The 20,983-nt window shown below is 39.3% G+C and overlaps 1 protein-coding gene across 1 annotated transcript in view; it reads left to right on the forward strand.

Moving 5' to 3' along the window:
- The first annotated feature begins 637 nt into the window (after positions 1-637).
- The window catches only part of TRIQK (triple QxxK/R motif containing), a 61,307-nt gene continuing 40,961 nt past the window's right edge, over positions 638-20,983 (forward strand). Inside the window, exons 1-2 of the mRNA XM_071421611.1 lie at positions 638-768; positions 19,291-19,371. Of these exons, the coding sequence (XP_071277712.1) occupies positions 19,311-19,371 (61 nt within the window). The 5' untranslated portion in view covers positions 638-768; positions 19,291-19,310. The remainder of the gene's footprint in view (positions 769-19,290; positions 19,372-20,983) is intronic.

The following is a 20,983-nucleotide window of genomic DNA, read 5'->3' on the forward strand; positions in this document are numbered from 1 at the left end:
TTAATCTTGCTACAGTAATAGCTAGAGAAAACTGTGGTTTGGTATGCATGCAGGACACAAACTCTGAGTAGTAACTTCTCTGCAAGCTCATTTTCCACTGCCTAGGCATTTCATCTAGCAAGATGGGAAAGTTCACCTGTGTACGGATTTCACTTCCAAAGTTGCAGAGGTAAACAAATTCGAGTATTTATTTTTCTGTGTATCTTTCCTTACAAGGGAGCGCTACCCTTGGTCATCAAGTGCCGTTTCCCAAGAACCAAGGCATGCACTTTCAACATTAATCAGTAAACTGTTCTGAAAGTCGGAGGCTTGCTTCTTGCACAGAAGAATTATCTGTTGCAGAAGACCCAGCACCATCTCAAGGTACCTGCAGAATTACCTGTTGGAGTTCATAATTTTCCCTGTGTTTTATTTTTAGGACCTCGAATCTAAGTTCCCACTTGGCTTGTAATGATGGGGTGCTGGAACCAGATGATTTTTATGGTCTCTTCCAACCCAATCCATCCTGTGATTCTACAATGTGAAAGTGGCTAATTGCTTTTCGCTCTACAAGTCTGGAGCAACACAGCACCGTCCCTGGAAAACCCTGCAACACACTGAGTGCCACATGCGAGCGGGAGCCACCGCAAACGCCGCGGGGCCGGGGCACAGCGGGCGGGACTGGGAGGCGGGGACGCTCGGGCAGGAGGTGGCGGGAGCCCCGCTAGCACAGGAAGTCGCCCCAGCGAGGGAGGAGGGAGGAGGCGGAGCTGTGCCGCTCGGCCCGAGGTACCGCGCCGCGTCCCGGGGTGGGCGAGCGGCCGCGGCCGCCGGGCCCGAGCGGGGCTGCCCCGGCGCTGGCCCCTCCCGCGCCCCGGGGCCGCCGCCATTGGCCCGCGGGCAGGGAGCGCTCGCGCCGGCGGCGCGCGCGGCCGGCCCGCTGACCGCCGCGGGCCCGCCCTGCCATTGGCCGGCGGGAAGCGCGCGGCCCCGCGATTGGCCGGAGCGCGCTGTCAATCCGGGCGGCCCCGCCCCCGGAGCGCCGGCTGGAGGGACTGGGGTGGGAGAGGGTCGGCGGTGCGGCCGCCATATTGGGCGTGGGCGGGAATGGCTGCCGCGCTGCGCTGTTCTGCGGTCGCGTTTGGTGTTCCGTTTCACCGTGCCGGGACCTCTCGACTGCCAGGGTTGCTTTTCCGTGCTCAAAGCAGTATGACTCTGACCAGGCAGCCAAACTAGAGGGAAACAAACCCCTCACCGAGGTGTCCTCGGCGGGGCCGTGATCGAGGCCTGGCCCGGGCACGCAGCGGGGCCGAACTGGCCGAAGCGTGCGATGCTTTCATGGGAGGATAGCTCACGGTTTTCCTTCGTGAGCACGACTGCTCACAGACTGCCGGCCCGTTGTTGGATGTGTGTGCGAAATTCTGTCTTGTCTGAGGTTTTAGGGTGTCTGGCACTGGACAATCTGCTGCTCTGTGTGTGCTGACCGCCCACGTGCAGTGAGACCGGGCCGGCTGTGGGTGTGCAGTAAATCTGATCCAACCCGGAGTGTTGAGCTGGCTATGTTTGCCTTATAGGCGTGATGTGTTCCGGGTACATTGGACGTCTTTGTGTTCTCTGCACACGGCTCTGGTCATGCCTGTGCTCAGAAAATCCTGGACAGAAATATGTGAGAATATGTGAGCTGCAAAAGCTTCTAAATGTGAAGTGTTGGCCGGGGATTCTCTACCATGCTGTTGATGTGGCTCTCAAGCTGCTCCACCTTCCATCAGCCCACACAGTTACAAGGACAGATCATAGTAGTATCAGAAACCCCCTCTGAAAGAGCGTATGGTGTAATTGGGCTGGATATGCAGCACACACCTTCACACTCAGTAATTCAATTGCATGTCATAGGTTTTGAGTTCCTTCCTGTTGGGGCCCAGGCTCATTCCTAAAGAGCTAATCAGAAGCGTAGGGTACCTGCTATTAAAGATGTATTTCTGTAGTGGAAAACTGTATAAAGTGATGTTTAAGATACACACTAAATTCTACAAATGCGGAGAAAATTGAACCATTTCTTAAGTACTGCATTTTGGCACGTCACCCTTGGCTGAATCACTTCACTCTTTGGTACAAAACTGGCTGGAGACCGTTGTTCAGAAAATATCTGCTCACTTAAAGAAAAATTTGGCAAGTTTTTTTGTTGACATGATTGTCTTTCATCATTCATTAATACAATTTATTCTCTAGGAATAAAATGTCATTGTGAAACTTGGAAAGGTGTAAGTCTATTTCAGATATAATTTATGTGTAAATCTTCTAGCTAAACCTGGTTGAGCAGGAATAGATGAGCACAAGTAGATGACCTCAGAAGGTCCATCAACAGTCTTGGGAATTCTGTGAATTTATGTAGCCAAGAAGAGATTACCATAATGTTCTACAACTAATTTATTGTGCTTAAATAGTATTTTGTATTTGCAAAAACAATAGAGAAAATACTTTCTCAATGCAAATGTGGGATCTCTTCAGACATCTAGATTTTGAAAGATTACTTCAAATCAGATTACTAAAGCAGAGATGCCTTTCAACAGTGGTAAATTTCCTCATGTGTTTCGCTTTAAGTCTTACACTGAATTTTGTACAAGGACATATATGTGGCTTTTATAAAGTCCTATAAACAGGAATATGTCTTCCATTTCAAGTACAAGCAACTGAGTTCCAGAGTTTATTACTCTATCACATTGAATGACCAGGATTTTTCCATACATTGTTCCTTAAGAGCATACTTTAGTGAAAGGTAATACACAAGGAGATACATACTTTCTTCATAAAATCGGGAGTAAAGGCAGTACCTTTATTACTGGTTTTTGCTTGGTTAGTTGTGGGCTTTTTTTCCATGAATTTGAACTATGCAGCGTAAGTTTATGTGCATTGAAAGGTGCTACACTCACTTCTGCCTGTTCTGGATTTCGTAGTTCTTGCTGTTAGACTCTGCAGCCTCTTCAGATTAGGAAGCCAGTTTGTGTGCCAGTTTGAAAATCTTCGACCTCACTATTGGTCAAAAATACAGAATGAAGTCTAGTCATGTAAGCTAATACATTAACCTCTGGTACCACTCAGGGTATTTTTAGGATTTACTTAATTCAAGTATTTGAGCCAAATTCTGGCAGCCCAGTCTAAAGGACACCTGAAGCTCAGTGTACTTTATGGCAGTAGCTCCAGAGAACATCCAGTTTTAGTAGGCCCTATGTAGAAAACAAGACAAAAGTTGTTTTCTTTGGATTCTATTTTTGCAGTGCAGTGAAGATACTGTTCTTGAATTTTTCTGTGAAATTTGTTTCTCTAGACCATGAATTAGTTTTGGTTAGAGAATTTTTAATACTTTTCAAAATTAATTGATACCATTACTGTTACTGTTAATTGCAGTTAGAATTTTAGAGTTTCTGTGAGTTTTTATCATGACTAGGAAGTTGTTGGGTTTCTTTCTTTGGGATATTTCCATATTAATATAAATTTTGCATTAAGCAAGGCAAGCTGTGAATTATAGGAGAAGATAGGAGTTGGGCTAATGTTCCAGAATTGGGTTGCCTGTTAAAAAACACTCTGTTAAGTACTTGTGAAGAAAAAGTGAATTACTATGTTTACATGTTATGAGATATGTGAAGACAATGCAAGATAGGTGATTGTAAGATGTAGACAAAGAAGGCAGTCATTTCCATTTGCAGTAGAAGTCTCCCCCAGCCCTCTGACTCTCATACAGTATGACTCTTGTAATGCAGTTACTCCTGGGAAACAGGAGTGTGAAAGTCAATGTTTTCTGACCCAAACTCTGCTTTAAATTTTTCTGCTCTTGTGGATTTTTTCATTTGCTTGCAGGTTTACTTTTCTTGAGGAAAATATGTGAAGAGATTTACAAAATAAATACTAGCTGATCATTTTTCAAAATAAAAAATGAAGTGCTTTTCAGTGAATGGCTATCCTCATTCCAAGTGAAGTCTGCAATGATTAAATATTAAAATGATCCATGGTTTAAATTAATATAAAATTTTTTCAGGAGATTATTACAAAGATTAACATTTTTAATGTTTTAACAGTCCCATAGTTGATCAATCATAGGCACAGTGGAACTGCTTTTAGTTAACTAACCTGATGATCCTTTATATCACTGCAGTATTTTGTACGACATAAACCTTGTGGCATGGTTGGTAGAGGAGATGAAGAAACAGTGTCTGTTATAACTCTTTAATTATCAGGTTTATTCTTGAAGTATTTTTTGACACACAAAATAAGCAGGTAACATTTTTTTTCCTTTTGAAAAGAAAACAGGAAAGAAAGGTAGTTCTAGAAAAAAAGTGGTGTTTGCTGTAGAGTAAGCAGCTGTTGTTGCATGTAATGACAAACATAGATGGTCACTGGCATGGCTGTGGAAGAACAACAATGTCTGTTTGCAGTGTGTGTTCTTGCATGTGTGTTTTCAAATAGAACTTGCATTAATGCAGCTTTAATATTGCAGAATTATCTGCAACAGCCTATGATTCCTGATACATTTTTATTCTTTAGAATTTTGTTTGAAGGTCATGGGAAAATGTCATGGAATCCCAGGTGCTTTTATATCACTAGCTGCGCACAGACACCCCTGTAATCAGTGAGTTGAGTAAATACTTGAGGCATTCCTGACAGGGACAGTGCTAATTCCTTTGTTTCTCATTTGTTTTGCGTTTTTTTAGCCACAGGGCAAAAATCATCATTAGTGATTTTTTAAGTTTGATTCTGGCTTTCTAAACACACACTGCAGTCTTACAGTGGAGCTTTGCACAATACAGTTTATTGTGTACAGAGATTTTTTGCAGTTTTAAATATAATACATACATAATCAAAATATTGTTCATTCATATGTTGTGATTGTTCTTGTCATCATCCTTCACTGAGTGTGATTTACAATCAAAAAAGGGGCAGAATTGGAGAGAAAGGCTGATGAATTAGCCAATGTAAACCCAGAAGGGTTTGTAAAGAAGGATTGGAGATAGGAAAGGAAGGATGCAGTAGAAACCCAGGGCTAGACGTTGAGCTGGTAAAATGAATAAATAAGGAAAGACTGTTCTGACAGCAGAAACTTATGGTGGAGAAGTCATGGCAGAAAGGACAAGTGTGAGAGGGGAAAAGAGCAAATGATGGCAGTAACTTAGTGTTGGGAATGATAGTTGGAAAGTTAAAATCCAGAGGACAAGCTGAAGCACACAATTTTCTACACAAGTTTGTTGTCACTTTTTAATGCTGTTATTTCTAGTTTTAGGTAAGACAACAAATTAAAAATGGGGTTGCATTGTCTGTAGTTATTTGTCTCTAGCCAGGAAGCTGAATTAATTCTCATGTATTTCTATTAAAATAAAATAAGTAGTGAAACAAAATAACCTTTTATGTCATGAGCTGTTTTTTATATTGGGGAAACAGATTGGGTTGCAAATGTAGTAGGTTTCGAAGTCTCAATTGTTTTCTCCCTGGCTGTGCTGTGTGGTGTAAATGAAGAAAAGGTTACGTTTACCCATGATAATTCCCTCTCACGTTTACATTATCAATCAGCCTGTGTAGTTTTTTATGCTTTTATCTATTGTGTTTTCATTGTAATCTTTACATATAAAGTTCTCAATTCTGCAAACTCTTATGTTGAAATTTATTCACAAATGGCTCTGACAGATGTACTCTAGAAGCCTTAAATGCTGTAGTTTAAGATGGTGCCAGCTGGTTGCTTCTCCCCACCCCTGAGATTGCAGTCTGTATGGAGGAGCTGGCAATACCTGCACCTCAGTTCACTTCCCTCACCTGAGCTCACATTCTTTTTAGGGGGTTGTGTGCTGATGTGGAGGCTGGGAATCAGATCCAGAGTCCTGGGCACAGAACATACTCCCTTTTGTTGTCCTTTCTTGCAGCCTCCTAAACTGTGGCAGGAGATTAAGCACCTGGGTCAGCAACATCTTAAAGCCTCTCAGATACCCAGAGCTTGTTGAAGAGACTCCTCTGTGGTTTTGAGTTGAATACGTTTAAAACTTTATTTTTTAAATTACCTATATTTTCAGTTTGTCACTGTATCAAGTCAGTGTGGAGGATATTTCCAAGCTTGGCTTTACCATATCGCCACCTCTGCTTATACTCTTTTGTCTGCTTTTAGAAGTGATCATGCCTAAAAGCTTATATTAAAAACCATAGATCTTTCTTTCATGTAATATGTATGCTATAGAAATTGTTTAGTAGGTGGTGTGTTGCTCTCATTGTGTGAGGAGCTGGTTACACTGCCTCCAATTAAGATCGCATCACTTACTTTCCTGCTAGACCAGTTTTGTATTACTTAGACTCTTGCCAAAAGGAAATTGTTAACCTGAAGCAGTGGATTACTTATTTTGTTTTTGTATCTTGGCTGTCAAAGTGAAAGCACAGTATATAGCTAACATTTGGTTAGGTCCTTGATTTACTGTTACGCAACTAAAATTAATTTTAAAATTCGGACTGTACAGTAACAATAAAATGGATAAAGAGCTGCTGAGCTGCCAGGACTCAGAAGTAATGTCTGGGAGGCCACTGGCAATGGTTGAGAGCCTGTGGGGACTTGTTCCAGCATTTGCATGAGGTGTGATGTGCTTGTTGTTTTGGTCAGTTGTCTGTGTGTAAACATACGAGCATAGTGGCAAAGGATGAGTAGTTCAGTGATTGCTGGATTGATGAAGAAAGGATGAAGTTTAAAGCACGGCTGAGATCATGTTAACATGAGTCTGTTAGAATGTAGTTCATGTGCCTGTGCCAAGGAACAAGGAATGCTGGATGTGTGTGCAGAATGGAAAAGTCTTATCTTCTAGAGGTGCGGCTGAGGAAGGACTTAGAGGTTTGTGAGGAAGGTCCTGTAGACAAAGGGGACTCGAGTGCAGGGCAGTGTCAAGAATGTGCTGCCTAGGAGAGGTAGAAGCATAGTTTGAATAATAAGACCAGTGCAGGAATGTTGCATCTAGTTTTATTTCGATGGAAAACATGTCCTGAAAAATTTGAAAGCGTGATGAAGGTCCTGAACAGAGTTCTGTTTGTAGAACTGCCCTTGGGAGGTGGGTTTGAGATTGGGTTCACGCTTGCCGTGGTGTTTCTGACCACACATCTGCCTTACCTTGGCCAGCTCGGTTAGCTCTCCCTCCCACCTGGTTGCTGCAGGGGCCCTCCTGCATACCTACTGTTTAGTGTCCTAGGCAAGACTATGCTGAATCTGTTTGAATTTGTCATTTCTTCCCTTTGCAGAGGACATGAAAAGCATTGTTTCTGTTTTGTTGTATATATATATATATATATATATGCAGAATGAAAAGCTTTAGATAATATGTTTTTTCAACAAATTTGAGTGTTATTTTAATGATGCTGCTAAGAATTGCAGCAGTGAATAGTTTACTGGGTTTTTTTTATTCTGAAATAATGAAATGGTAAAAGCAAGGGTGGATGTTGCTTTCCTTGGAATTTTTTGACACGCTATTTAATTTATGAATGAATCTTCCTGTAATTTGGAATGAAAAGGTTAATAAAGCATTGTTAGATTGATGCTTACTTTTTATTCTGAAAGATAGCATAATTTGAAAGCCTGGGTTATTTTGGTATCTTTCCGTGTACACAAAGCTAGAGACCAGCAGGCTAAACAGGAAGGGTGTTCTGGAAAAAATATTATAGAGGCAAAACCTATTGAAAAAAACTTGAAACTATTTTCATTTCAAGTACACCAGTGGGGTTAAATAATACTAATAACTTCTGTTAGAGTAACAGATCATAATAATTTAAAACTAAAGTTCCTGGCACACTTGCTAATATCTTTTATGGCTTCATTAAAATACATCTGAAATAATTTACAGAGCAAGGCTTCTGGTTGAATTCTTCCAGTTCTGCATGGGAAGAGTGCCTGTTTATCTTCATGCATGTTTATATAAATCCATGGAAATTATGATGTAAATGTGGATGCTGTACTAAAACATAGCCATATATGCAGAGTAAGGAATTCAAAGCATTTGTATTCTGTCATTTATTGCACACAAGTAATGTATATTGTATAGGCTTGGTTCAATTCTGTATCCTGACCATAGAAGGGCACTATAGAATATGTACTCCACCTTGAGGGGACCGTGAAGGGGAGGGAATAATGTGTGTAGGAAAAAGCCCAGGGTGATGACTCTCTTACCAAACTTGTCTCTTTCCTGGTTTTGAACCTTCACATTTACGCACGTTGCTGGAAGTAGTGAAGATCTGGAAGGGTGTTTCCCTTGTACAATACTGTTACACATTTTATTTACTCACCTTATTAAAATAAATATATAGGTCAGTGTGGAAACAACTGGGACAGCTGCAAAGCTGAGTGCATGGGATAAAGTCTTCTGAAAGGTAAAAGAGGTGGCAATTTAGCTTCATCTTCAGAGTTGACCCAGCTCTCCTTAAACTTTTATAGTTACTTACAGAGCTGTACAGCTGTTGATACAGTAGTGGCCAGACTGGGCAATTGTAGCAAGAAGGCAATAGACCTAGTTTCTTGTGATGTTGGTGTGTTCTTAAGAAAGCTAATCTGAACTCATTTAACTGTATGCTCTAGAAGGCTTTTCGTTGTTGTATGTGATTTACAAGGCTAGATTTCAGGCAGTGCAATCACCTTCTCCTAATAAAACTTTATGGCAGAAGCACACATTGTGCTTTGACTCGAGCCAAGGGCATGTGCAAACCCCCTTGTCCTGGTTTGTCACCCGAGGACTCCCTAGTGCTTAGAGAGATGCACTCAGGCAATTGGAAATTTGAACAAATGGAGTGGATTGTCGTCTGCCATTTTATCTCAGGCTAGATTCCGTAAGAAATGCTCACAAACTGCTTTCCAAATGATGTCTTTTAGCAGTATTAAAACTCTCTTGTTTGTAACTGGTTTGCAGTATGGGAATCTCTCATCAGAGATATCTTTTAGGCCAGAAAAGGCCAACCTTTAATGCATTCAAATTCAGGATCTTAAAAAATGAGCCATCTTCTAAAGCAGCCACCCATAAAAAAGTGTTAATTTTGTATTTTACTACTTTTTTATGGTAAATAATATTTCATTCATACTGAATGACTCAAAACAAAAGGAATACTTTTTTTAATGTTTCTGTCTCAGTGTCATCCTTTCTTTTGGCATTCTTCTGGACAATGAACCCTGAAGTGAAATCTCTTCCTTATGACACACACCTGCGTGCTGTTCAGGAGCAGAGGGAAGAGATGGGGCTGTAGTCTCCTCCCACCCTGTTCCTATTAGTGGGAAGAGCCATAAAAAGAGCCCAAATAGGCATTTGCACAAATGGTTTCATCCAAGATCTTCAGCTGTTCACATGACGTTCTATTTCAACTGATAATTTTCTGCTGGTTGATGGGTTTTCATTTTGCTGCCTTTCTTCCCAGCTGCATTCCACAAATTTCTCTGCTTTAAAACGAGGCAAGGAAACAGTTTACCAGATTTTCTGATGATTATCAAAGCTTATTTTTTCATTTGGTGCATATAAAGGTTTTAGCCTGATTTTGATCCATTCATGTAATTCAATCTTTGTTCAAGGTTCCGATTGTAGATAGATATCAATGATCTTACACTCCCCTTTTTGCCCAAATACAACATAAAGCTCCCAAAGAGATGGTATCATGTAAGCTATTACTTTATTCTTTATCTTAAAAATCATTGCCTTTAATGGGATCTCGAGGTAGTTTTCAGGAGAGCCAAGTCTTGAGCAATTTAGATAAAATCTGCAGAGAGTGTGCTTGGCCTATTGTTTTGAACAACCTGGGAAACTACTGAGCTGATGTTATTTACGCCATATTAAACTTCTCACCCACTTATGGCCTAGTCCTTCAAAACCAAGTAGGACTTGGTTTTGAAAATGCAGCTGTTAACATCTATGGGTCTGTGTTCACTAAGGCTGACTATTAAGCTCATTATTAAGTGTTGTTGGGCTGAACTTTACATTTTTTCTGTTAACACTTAAGTTAGCTACTGGTTATCTACTGGTTTTTGTCTCAATTTAAAAGAAAGAAAGTACAAAAAAAGATACATCGCGTTAAGGCTGATTAAATGCATGCCAGCTTTATGTTCTGATCTGTATGGGGAACATCTGCATCTGGATGCAGTTCTATGCCATGTGTTGCAGGAAGACCCTCCTCAGTCAGGGATGTTGGACCAGGTGACCCACTGTGGTCTCTTCTAACCTGACCCATTCTGTAATTGCTCTGTCTTTAATGAGCTGTTGAGGGAAAACGTAAGTACAAAACCTGTTGAAGGAAAATGTAAGTACAAAACCCACCAAATTAAAACTCCTTATACTTCATGTTTCTTTTGCCTGGTGACTAGACTAGATTTTTTTAATGTTTTTTTGTTTTTTTTTTTTAAAGCTGAATTGCTTTCCTGAATGCTTAATACAGCATGTGAAACAACAACAAAAAAAAGCCATAAAACTATTTTTCTTCATTTATAGGTCAGCCTTTTTAATACTTATTGAGCTGCAGTAGCTTCAGAGAAAGGAAAAAATGTGCATTTGTTCTGAATGCTGGATGGAGAGATTACCTGAAGTGGTGAGCTTCAATGGGCTCTTCTGAGAGCGAGCAGCGCTTTCGGGGCCCGGAGCACGCTTGCCACCATGGCTGATGAAAGAGGCAAAGGAGGGGTCTTTCTTTGGAGATCTGAAAGCTTCTTATTACTTCAAAGGGACTCCAGGGACAAAGACAAACTTGGGCTGAGGGCACAGGGTTTTATATGGGGAAAAGGAGTTGATCTGAGCGTCAAGGACCGGTGGGAACAGGTGAATGGGATGGGGTGGGGGGCAGCTAACCAGGAGAACCAATAGGGAAACAGGGGTGTGACACTGCAGCAAACTGGGACCGATGGGGATTGGGAGAGAACACAAATATGTGAGAACGGGGATTGAACTGGGGTGGAACAACTGTAGAAACCAATAGGACTTGAGGCATTGCCATGTGCCTGCAGAGGCCTATGGGAGGGAGGCACTTCTGACCCTAATCTTAGAGGGGAGTTTCTCATTGCCTGTTTTGGCCTCCCCAGGGCCGAGGCGTTATAGCTCTGGTGGCAAGCCCTTGGGCCTCCAGGATTATCCTTTAAGTCTTGTTGTACACCAGGTATAGTAATAATTTGGTTTTGCTGAAGTGTTATGATTAGGTTTATGTGGACTCAAGTATTATTTACTGCTGTCATTTGTAGAGTGCTTTCAACTTTTGCAGGCTTGCTCAGGATAAGAAGGGAAGCACTCATTTAGCCATAAACATGGTGACCAGTTCTGGCAATTACTATGACTTGAAGTTGTATGATGGGACGTGGTGTGATAATACAGTGAAATATGTTAGAGAAGGGCACATTTGTCTGCCTGCCAGCTTTGTGCCTGCATGATGTATTTGCGACTGTTTTTTCTTCTGGTTTTCAGTTATTAAGATAATTTTATTTGCCAAGAGTTGGGTTTCTGCTTGAATGATAGGCATATTCAAGGAAAGTGGATATCAATGTTAGAATTAATTCAGAAAAATTAAGTGGAGACTTAACCTCACATGCTTTAAAAAGTTTGGATTTTTTATAAACAGTGTGAGCATGAAAAGAAAGGAAAAATTACAGCAGTTTCAAACTGTCTTGTTCTGATATATTACTTTAAAAAACTATTTCAGCTCTTAAATAATTTGCTCTGAAATATTTTGGTTTTAGTAGTCTTAAGGTAAGGCAAGTGAAAAGAGAGGCATCATAGAAATAAAAGCATGATAAATATGAAATTACTACCTGTTCCAATTTTTTTGTGTGTTTGAATAACTTTAGAAGTTGCAAGATTTATTTTCAATAAAGGTCACTACCCAATTTTGCAATACTGAAAACTTTGTGAGTCACTGTTCTCTGGCTGGTTGAGAACTGTAGTTTAAGATGGATATATTAAAGGGAAGGATAATCCCTAAATACTTCTTCTCACTGGAGAAAGAAATCAGAATTTAATTTCCATCAAAACTGAGCCTAAGCTTAAAACTCTACAAATAAGAAATTAACAAGTGTGTGTAATTGAAGCATTCAGGCTTATAACAAAGCCATGGCTTGTGGCAGTACCAGGAAAGAAGTAGCATTTAGGAAAAGTAGAACTTTTGTCAGTTCCCACAACTAAAGTGGGGAGAACAGAAGGCTTAATTTCTCATTTGAAGAAGGGAAAGTCACTCTTCCCTTGCTGTAACACCTAGGAGGACAAAACAGTCTCTGAGACTTTGGAGTAAGACTTCGGTAAAACCATATGGGACTCTATTGCATTTAAGAATGGCAACTTTGTAACTTACTGGAAGTGAAGTGCTTAGGCAGACTCAGCTGATTTTGAAATTTAAGGTCTTTAATCTATAGCTTTATACTGTTATTTAAGTTAGTCCCTACTTCATCAAAGGAAATGAGTGCTGAAGGGGTATGTGGTGGGGATCAAAGAGGGAGTAAAATTGCTGAGATTTAACTGAACTGCAGAAGTGTCCTCTGCTGACATGTCAGTTACTGAGACAGAGCAAATAATTGTTTCTCATCGTTGCTCTTGACTCTATGAACTTCTGACTCTTGAGGCAGAGAGCTGTGCTTCGCTCTGTTTTGTGGGGTGATGGTGGTGACATCCTCTCTACACCTCGTGCCGCAGAGCGTCTCTACAGCGTCTGCAGGTGCTCCCATGGAAGCTTTATCCATCCTTGGTGGATCTGCCTCTGGGCAATGGGGTGGTCTGGGTGTCCATTCTTCTATCCTTTTTAGCTCTGATTTTTACCATAGTCCCATGTCCTTCTCTTTCCCCCAAAAATGTTTAGACAGACTCCATTATTTTGAAGAATGTTTCTCTGAAATAAGGTGTCAATTATTGTGTAATTTTCCCTTTAGTGGAGATTACTCTTTTCTCTGTGAAGCACTATTATATTTTGACCTGTCTGGCAAGGCAGAAATGAACTACGTGTATGCTTTTTTCCCCTTCATGAACTTCTTTAAAGATATTTTCTTGACACATCAGTGCCATCATAGATTAATAAAAATGGGAGGGGGGGAAAGTTCCTCTTTAGACATTTGGAATTTTAAATTCATTCAGATGAAGATCTGTCTTCATATTAAATTGAATATATGTTTCCCACATGCTATAGCTCTGCACATCTCTGAAGTAAATAGGGAATCTTTTTCTGAAAGCATAACAACCTAATAATGAAAATAAAGTGTAAGGTGTATAGAATCAGTACAGTTAGGAATATTCTTCTGAAAATTTTCCTATTTTTTTATAGTAAGAATAATACCAATTGCGAAATAGATCTCTTCTGTGTAAGTAGTGCTTTTATAAGTGTGTTTTGGCCTACTGCATTTTCATCCTGTAGAAGCAGAGGCAAACTATATGCTTCTGGGAATGGAAGGAACCTTTTAACATTTTTGATAGCCTACTTTTTCTTAAGAAAGCAATTTTATATAAATATGAAGTCCTTTTAAAAAAAATCTTATTCAGGTTTTGCCACCCTTGAAATGTTCACTCTTTCCCTAGCTGTGAGTACATTTAAGGATAATCTTTTCAACTCTTCAGATGTTTAAAAACATTCCATGTTTAGCAAAATTATGTAGACTCTTCACTAGATGAGAAAATGCAAATATTTGGGTGTAAATAATCCCACCAAATTTTAGGCACTCTGAAGAGAATTAGGAACATAACAAGAAAGCAAGATTGCCAGAGGTGATTTGGACTCCTAACTATTACATTTATTTCTTTGTCCATTGCAAAGGGAGTGGAGATGACCTCCTGTGTAGCTTATGTGTCTGAGTTATGTTCCTGAAATTTAGTGGGACTAATCTGGGTTGTTGATTAAATTAGTTTTTCAGAATATATTTCCTTAGGATTTGGAAATATTCATGAGGATATGTGTCGGGTTCGGCTGTCTGTCTCTGCCCCGACACGGGTAGAGTGGTTCTTGGGTGGCACGCGATTCAAAGGACGAGTCTGGACTCTTCAGCTTTCGGTCTTCAGGTTGTTTATTATTTCTTATCTACAAAATTTTCTGTCTGCCCAACAGAGGTCTGATCTGCAAGCAGTCACAGGCACTCTCTGACCACCCACGGGGCGGTCATGTCTTTTTATACTAAAATCTACGTACACAATATTTACCTTTATTTCCCAATGCTTTTCGCCCATGTTAGCAAGTGCACCTTCACCATAAACCAATCTCTAAGTGCCAACATCATCACAGGAGATGGAGGACAAGAAGAAGAAAGAAGAAGGACGAGACACGCCCTGATCCCTCCATCTTGTCTCCATAACCCCCCTGTACCAAAAACCTTAAAGTCTATATCTCACCCTCTAAATGTGTCTCTTTTACACCTTTTACTCTAAAGTGATTCTCTTGTCCTCAAACTCTTGTTACTTCTGTGGATGGATCAAAATCAAGCCACCAAACACTCTTGGCAACATTCCAGGATTTTCGAGACCCCCAAGGGTTCTCCTGGCATCTCTGGACATCGGGAACGATGTGCTGAGATCCCACAGATATGCTCTAAATTCCTATGAACTATTACCTGTTTATTACTTTTGTTAAATAAATGCAGAGCTAATTTCATACAGTTTGTAGGTATTGTATAGCTAAAAAACAACAGAGCATCTCCTTTCCCTGTAGTGCAGAGGGTACTAATTGGAAGTAACAATGTGTGTTTTGTTCCTAGTGTTTACATGAAGCTATGAAACAGCCTGATATATGTCTGAGTAAAAGTTGTAGTTCCTATATCGTTTGAATCTTGGGATGTGATAAAGTGTTTCTTCTCCTTGTGTAGAATGTTGAAATTATTTTAGTATCTGTTCTGACTGGAGTTATGGTTCCTGTGTTTTTGATTAATTTTCCTAAATTTAATTAAATTTAAATCACCTCTGCTGCTTTCAAGGTTAAATTAAGTAAAGAAGTATTGCATTTCTTTTATTAACGGAAGAATAAATAAATCCCCAGATAAAGCAGAGATAGATTCTGCAAGAAGGAGCATGGGCAGGGGACTCTTTCCTTGGAAATAATAGTCTCATTCTTTGAGAGAGACTTTCCAGAGGAATGGAGGACTACTGTAGGGCTTACCAAGAGAACTTGAATGTATTTGGTTTGTAGAAGTTTTTTTTAAGGCAGTAATAGTAGTAAAGATTTTTAAATTCTTTTTCTTGGCTACAGTATGGTTAAATAATTAGTCTACATTATTTTAGCAGCTGTAGGCTGCTTCCACTGCTGTGTAGACAGACCTTAGTTACTGTACTTCAGCAGTACAATAGCAAAAAAACCAATTATAATAACCAGCAGCAACAATTTCCAAAATACCTATGTGCAGATGACTTCCCACTTTAAATGTAGCGCTACCAGTTCTTTGAGATAACTTGATGTTTCCAGATGATCCAATGTGCTCCTTGAATTTTACCTGAGGTAGATAAAAGGCTATTTTTGCTTTCTTGTAACTTGCAAATATTTTACTATCCATTAGTTATTAAACTCTCAGCTATGGAGTTAACTGGGAGAAGACCAGTTCCTTCAATGATATCAGTAAGTTTTCATGGCATCTTTGAAACATGTTTAAAATGAATCAATTTATGAGTTCAGATGATCAACCTGCATTACATCCAACAAAACAAATAAAAAAAGAATTATGTTTAAGGTAGAAATCTATTTGCAATTAAAGATGAGGAACTTCTGCATATATACAGATGCCAAAGACTTGGTTCAGTAGCTTTACATTCTGTAGTGGTTCTTTTCTGTCCTGAAGTTATACTACTTTTCTCTCAGCTGAGTAACTATATCTCAGCTACAAAACCAGTAATTTCATTGATTATTTCTTTAATGTGCCCACTGTTAATATTTAGGCAACCTAGTGGGAGAGTGCAGACATGCTGTCAGATATGATGCTGGGAAAGTTTGTACACATGCAGATATGCATGTCTTGTGAGTGTGCACTGATATACATTTTAAGGCCTGTCATTGTTATTAATCATTTGTATTGCACCAATAATGTACAAAGTGCAATCTCTATATATGTAGATCCTATTCTTATTTTTTATTAGCATATCTAGTCATTTATAGTAAGTTTCTATTTAATTAATGTAATTTCTTCAATTTTTTTTAACTGGTGTAGAAAATGCTATGTATACATCAAGAACAGTGAATTGGGATTTAAAGTGTAGCCAGACCTCAAGTGGACGTTTAGGACTGGTTTTTATCTCACCAAATGCTATTGACAGTTAGAGGTTATAATAAGCAATTTATCAGCCACTGCTTAAGAGTAAAAGAAGAGAGGAACAAAGTGTTTTTCTGAATGTGTAATTTTCAAAGGTGAATTACTAGAGGGAAAGCCAAAGGGGGTGAAAAAATAGTGAATGGTACCACACAAACAAAGATGTCTTTTAATCTTGTAGCATCTCTGAAGCAGAAGTAAACAAAAAATCATTGGGGCCTCGCTTTGTTTTCTTAAGACCATCTTTTATAAAAGCTTGAAAGTTGAGGACAGCTCACATTGCTTTCATATTATCTGAAATTACTTGTCAAGTATTTTCAGTAAAAGCAGTGATAAGCTCCTTTACATGTTTTTTTAAATGGTTGTGTAGTCATTAAAACTTCAGGGATTTGAAGGCTTGGGATGCATGATGCAGCATGGTGTGCTGCCTACCCCTTTGGTTTGGCAAAGAAATACAGGAGGAACCTCCAGAAGATCCTCCATTTGCTGCTGTCAGAAGCAGCAAAGGGGTCAGAGACCTGAGTGTAAATTTCTTTTACAGTAAAGATGACCAATTACTGTAGGATGACCACTCCTATTTTAAATGGGGAAGATTAGTTTTGTAACTCAGCAAAGGTTTCAGGCTTTTTCTTATCAAAAAATGGTTAGAAAGTTGCATTGAAAACCACTCCTACAGCAAAGTTCATAAATAATAAATATTACCGCTTATTAATCCATATTTTAGTTTAAATCTACCTCATGGCAAGATGCCCAAGAATGTGGGATTCTTTACAAGAGAAGGTGATGAGCCATAGTCCCCAAGGAATTAAATTGTGAAAACAATCTCAGTTTCAAACATGATAGTATAGACCTGTTATTCCCTTTCCACATCTATCACAACACATTCTAAATTGTGGCTGATCTTCTATGCAAATAGCTGTCTTATTAGACACTGGGCTCTGTGTGCCAGTGTCTCCATGGGTTTCTCAGGCATTTGCTATGTAACCATCAAAACAGTGGGAATGAATGATGATTATTGCATCCCTTTGAAGAACAAAGAGGACTCGAGCTTCTAGATGCCAGAGTTGGTGACACTGAGCCACACAGGCAAATGCCAGTTTCTCTGTGGCTTAAGTCAGGAAATAATCTTTGCCTGTGTTTTCTTCTTCTGTTTTACTGGCATTGCTAAAACTGCAAACATCTTTCACAGCTGATGTTTTATTATAAACCATTAGTAGACTATGGAAATGGCAAAAGGCAAGTCAAAACAGTCTCTTAGCAGTGCCATAAAAAAGCCAAGATCTAGTTTTGCAGTGTAAAAATGTATCTGTTACCTCCTCAGTTAGCTGAAAGTTCAAATTGTACTTTTATTTTTCCATTTTAATTATTATGATGTGAATGTTATGAAATACAACCCAGTCCTGTGAAGAATAATAGAAGAACAGATAAATATAAAATAATAAACTTTAGGGTGTTAAAATGCACAAATAACTAGTGGGCATCATTTCTGCAGCTATATTTTAAATCATGTTTGAGGCTATGGAGAAAATAAATGGGGTTTGCTTTAAATTTGGGATGCTGGCAGTAGTGTTCAGCAGTGCCATGGCATGCTTTTTGGGCCGTGATTTGGCATTTCAGTGCCTTCCAGGGTTGCACTTCCCAGAAAGTGTGCCTTGGCAGCGACCAGGGACTCTTGTCTTGCTGTAGCGCAGCTGGTTATGCCTAACAGAAAAGTGCAACTCTTGCAGATAACTCCATGGCCATATGTGCGCAATCTGCACATGGTTTGTGGCTACCCAGCATGATTCAGCCGAAGTTTGCCCTTGGCATGCTTCTCACCGGGGCCAGTTGGGAAAAGGCAGGGGTTGGCTGCTGTGCATCTTCAGTGCTTGAACAGTAATCTGACACTTCTTGAAAACATCAGACCCCTCATGAGTGTGGGTGTTTATGTTGGGACTCTTGTGTTGTAGAGGCAGTCAGATGGTGGGCTTCTCGTCACTGTGGTGAGTAATGTCTTCAGCCCAGCTAAAATGGTTCGATCCCAGTGTTTTGAGCAATAAACATGACTGTAACAGCCAGTTATTTCATAACCAGGGAAAAAGAGGTGAAATGAGTGTGTTTGTAGTATCTGCCACTTGAGAGGCAGCCCGGTGAGGGATGGATATAAAACCATAAGGTTTTGCATGTTAAAAGATACATAAGGAATTTACTAGAGCAGTGTTCAGATTATGCTTGTTCAGTTACATGAATGGTGTGGAAGCGCCAGTATACCAGAAGGAACATCTTTGTATGGATGATTATGCAGTTCCTTGTGCAGTCCTAGTGTCACCTCCTTGTGAGGATGTGCAACATGGCTGTGCAACACGAGAATCCCATTCAAGAATCTGGCTGCTTGTTACTGAAATGCAATGAAGGTAATTTAAACTATCAATACCATGCCTGAGAGGTGTAAAATGTATACAGCCCCAGCTTTCAGCTTTTGTTCTCCATTTCCTATTCATTCACAGATATCTAGAGCCCATGGCAGGAAAATAGGAGAGAGTGGGGTTGCTGTGTTTTAGGTATCTGCTTGTCTGCAGGTGGTTTTCCTGAGCAATTTCTCCTGTGGATGCACACAGCCTAATCCTGCCTCTGACTCCTAAGTGTGGTGTAAATGTATTTTCAATAATGGAAACAGCTCACAATACTACATTCATTCCCTGGTTTATTAAAGAAATAAATTATATAGGAATGTAATTGGTGGTACCAAATGCTGAATTACAGTGGTACCAAATGCTGAATTACAGTGCAATCAGTTTAAATCCTTTCTTTTTTCTTTATTTTCATTCAAACTAACAGGCATTCTGTAATGTTAATAACCCATGCAATGGAGAAAAAGGTATGTTTAGAATGTATCTAATAGTCTTCAGAATAGTGATGATTAACTCCAGTGTCTCATTGTACTCTGGGAAGGCTTATGTCTTTGTGTGTAATCATGTAAATGTTGCTTGTTACCATTTTTCTGATGTTATAAGCAATTGATTTTGTTAGTAATTTATTTAGGAATAATGTTGTGGTTTTTGTTTTAGTTTTTTGTTTTGTTTTGTTTTTGTTTTTCCTGATACTGACAGTGATTTTTGGATTGAAAACAATGGGTAGAAAAGATGCCTCCACATCAAGGACTCCTGTTGACCAGTACAGGAAACAAATAGGTAAGAGTTTGAAAGAAAAGTTTGTGTGCTTAAAATAAAAACAAAACTTTTTTTTTCCCCAGCAAGGCCCACTAGTAACAAAACGTAGCATTCCTCTTTGAAAACTTCATTTTATAAATGCTGTTGATTAAGTCATTCAGCTTTCTGAAGACAGTATTTTGAGTGACTTCAGATAAAGTATATGCTGTGTGTTTGGAAACACTAGTGAAATACTGCAGCAAAATGGCTTCACAATGTTTCTGACCTGTTGGAACTTTCCTGATTCTCCTGTTTGTCTTTAATTTCATAAATGGGCATTTCTAACGAGATACTTTCCTCATTCATAACAAATTTTGATACACTGAATGTTACAGACCTTTGCATTGTATAACTGCATTTATTCTCACACTAATGAATCTATTAAACATGCTAATTTTTTTTCCTTAGGACTTTTTCTATCCTTGACTAATACTTATTTAGGTAACACGTATACAAAGTATGTACATGCACACATGTACCTTCACATAGATACATTGCAAATGCAAATCCCTCTTTCTTTGCTTAAATGCAAAGGTGAGTTATTTTTGAAATCCATATATGAGGATTCTCTCTCTGTATGTTAAATAATATAAAAGAGTCACAGTATTTTGAAAGCTTATATATAAAATGAAATACTTTAATCTGTACACAGTTATTTAAGTAAATGACTTTGTTGCTAAGCACACACATCTGTTTAAATATGCAGAAAACAACAAGTGTCTGGGGGAAAAAAGGTTGTTTACAATGTACATTCTCAAGGTGAAAGAGCTAGGGTTATGGGGGGGCATTCATAGTAAACTCATTTTCTTTAGATATGACACATTGCTCTTAAGTTGGTGAAAGCAAGTGTTAAAATTATTGTAGGGAAGAATCTCATGCTGGCAGGCAAATAAACTACATAACTTAGGAGGTGTTTCTGTGGTTGTAATACTCCTTAGAAGACAGAGAGCATGAATGGACTGTGCTCTGCCTTTTGCTCTGATAATGGTTGTTTCAGCTCCTACTCTGGTCATTCACTGATACCACTATAGCGTTTGCCAATGGAAATCAGTTCTCTGAACTTAATTAATGTAAGAGGGTGAGTTTGAAAATGTGTGGATATGATTTAAAACTCAAGTTTTGCAGGTATGTTTGAGTTTTATGTGTAACCATGTTGGGCTATCTTTTGTCCTTGTAGCTGAGCTTGGTGGAGTGAGCCCTCTAGTCTCATTATGCCATTAGGTGTATTATAGGACAAATAGGTGTATTATTGACAAATCTAATCCAATATTTCCCTAATGAATATAAAAGTGCTGTTGTTTTCTGGGTTTTAGTGCTTTTTTTTGTCATTACTGCTTGATTTTTTTGTTCTTATATAGTTTTGCATAACTGGTAATAATTCATCCATTAGTCACAGGATGGTTAAGGTTGACAGGGACCAGTGGAGGTCATCTCATCCATCTGCCCTGCTTAAGCAGGGCCACCTAGAGCTGGTTGCCCAGATCAGTGTTCAGATGTTTTTTAAATATCTCCAAGTATAGGAATTCCACAACCTCTCTTCCTGTATTTGACTATCTTCAAAGTAGAAGGTTTTTTTCTTATGTGTTTCTGGGTG

The sequence above is a fragment of the Agelaius tricolor genome, unplaced genomic scaffold, assembly GCF_023055355.1.
Source record: "Agelaius tricolor isolate 1412-34295 unplaced genomic scaffold, bAgeTri1.0.p SCAF_2, whole genome shotgun sequence".
Classification (NCBI taxonomy): Eukaryota; Metazoa; Chordata; class Aves; order Passeriformes; family Icteridae; genus Agelaius; species Agelaius tricolor.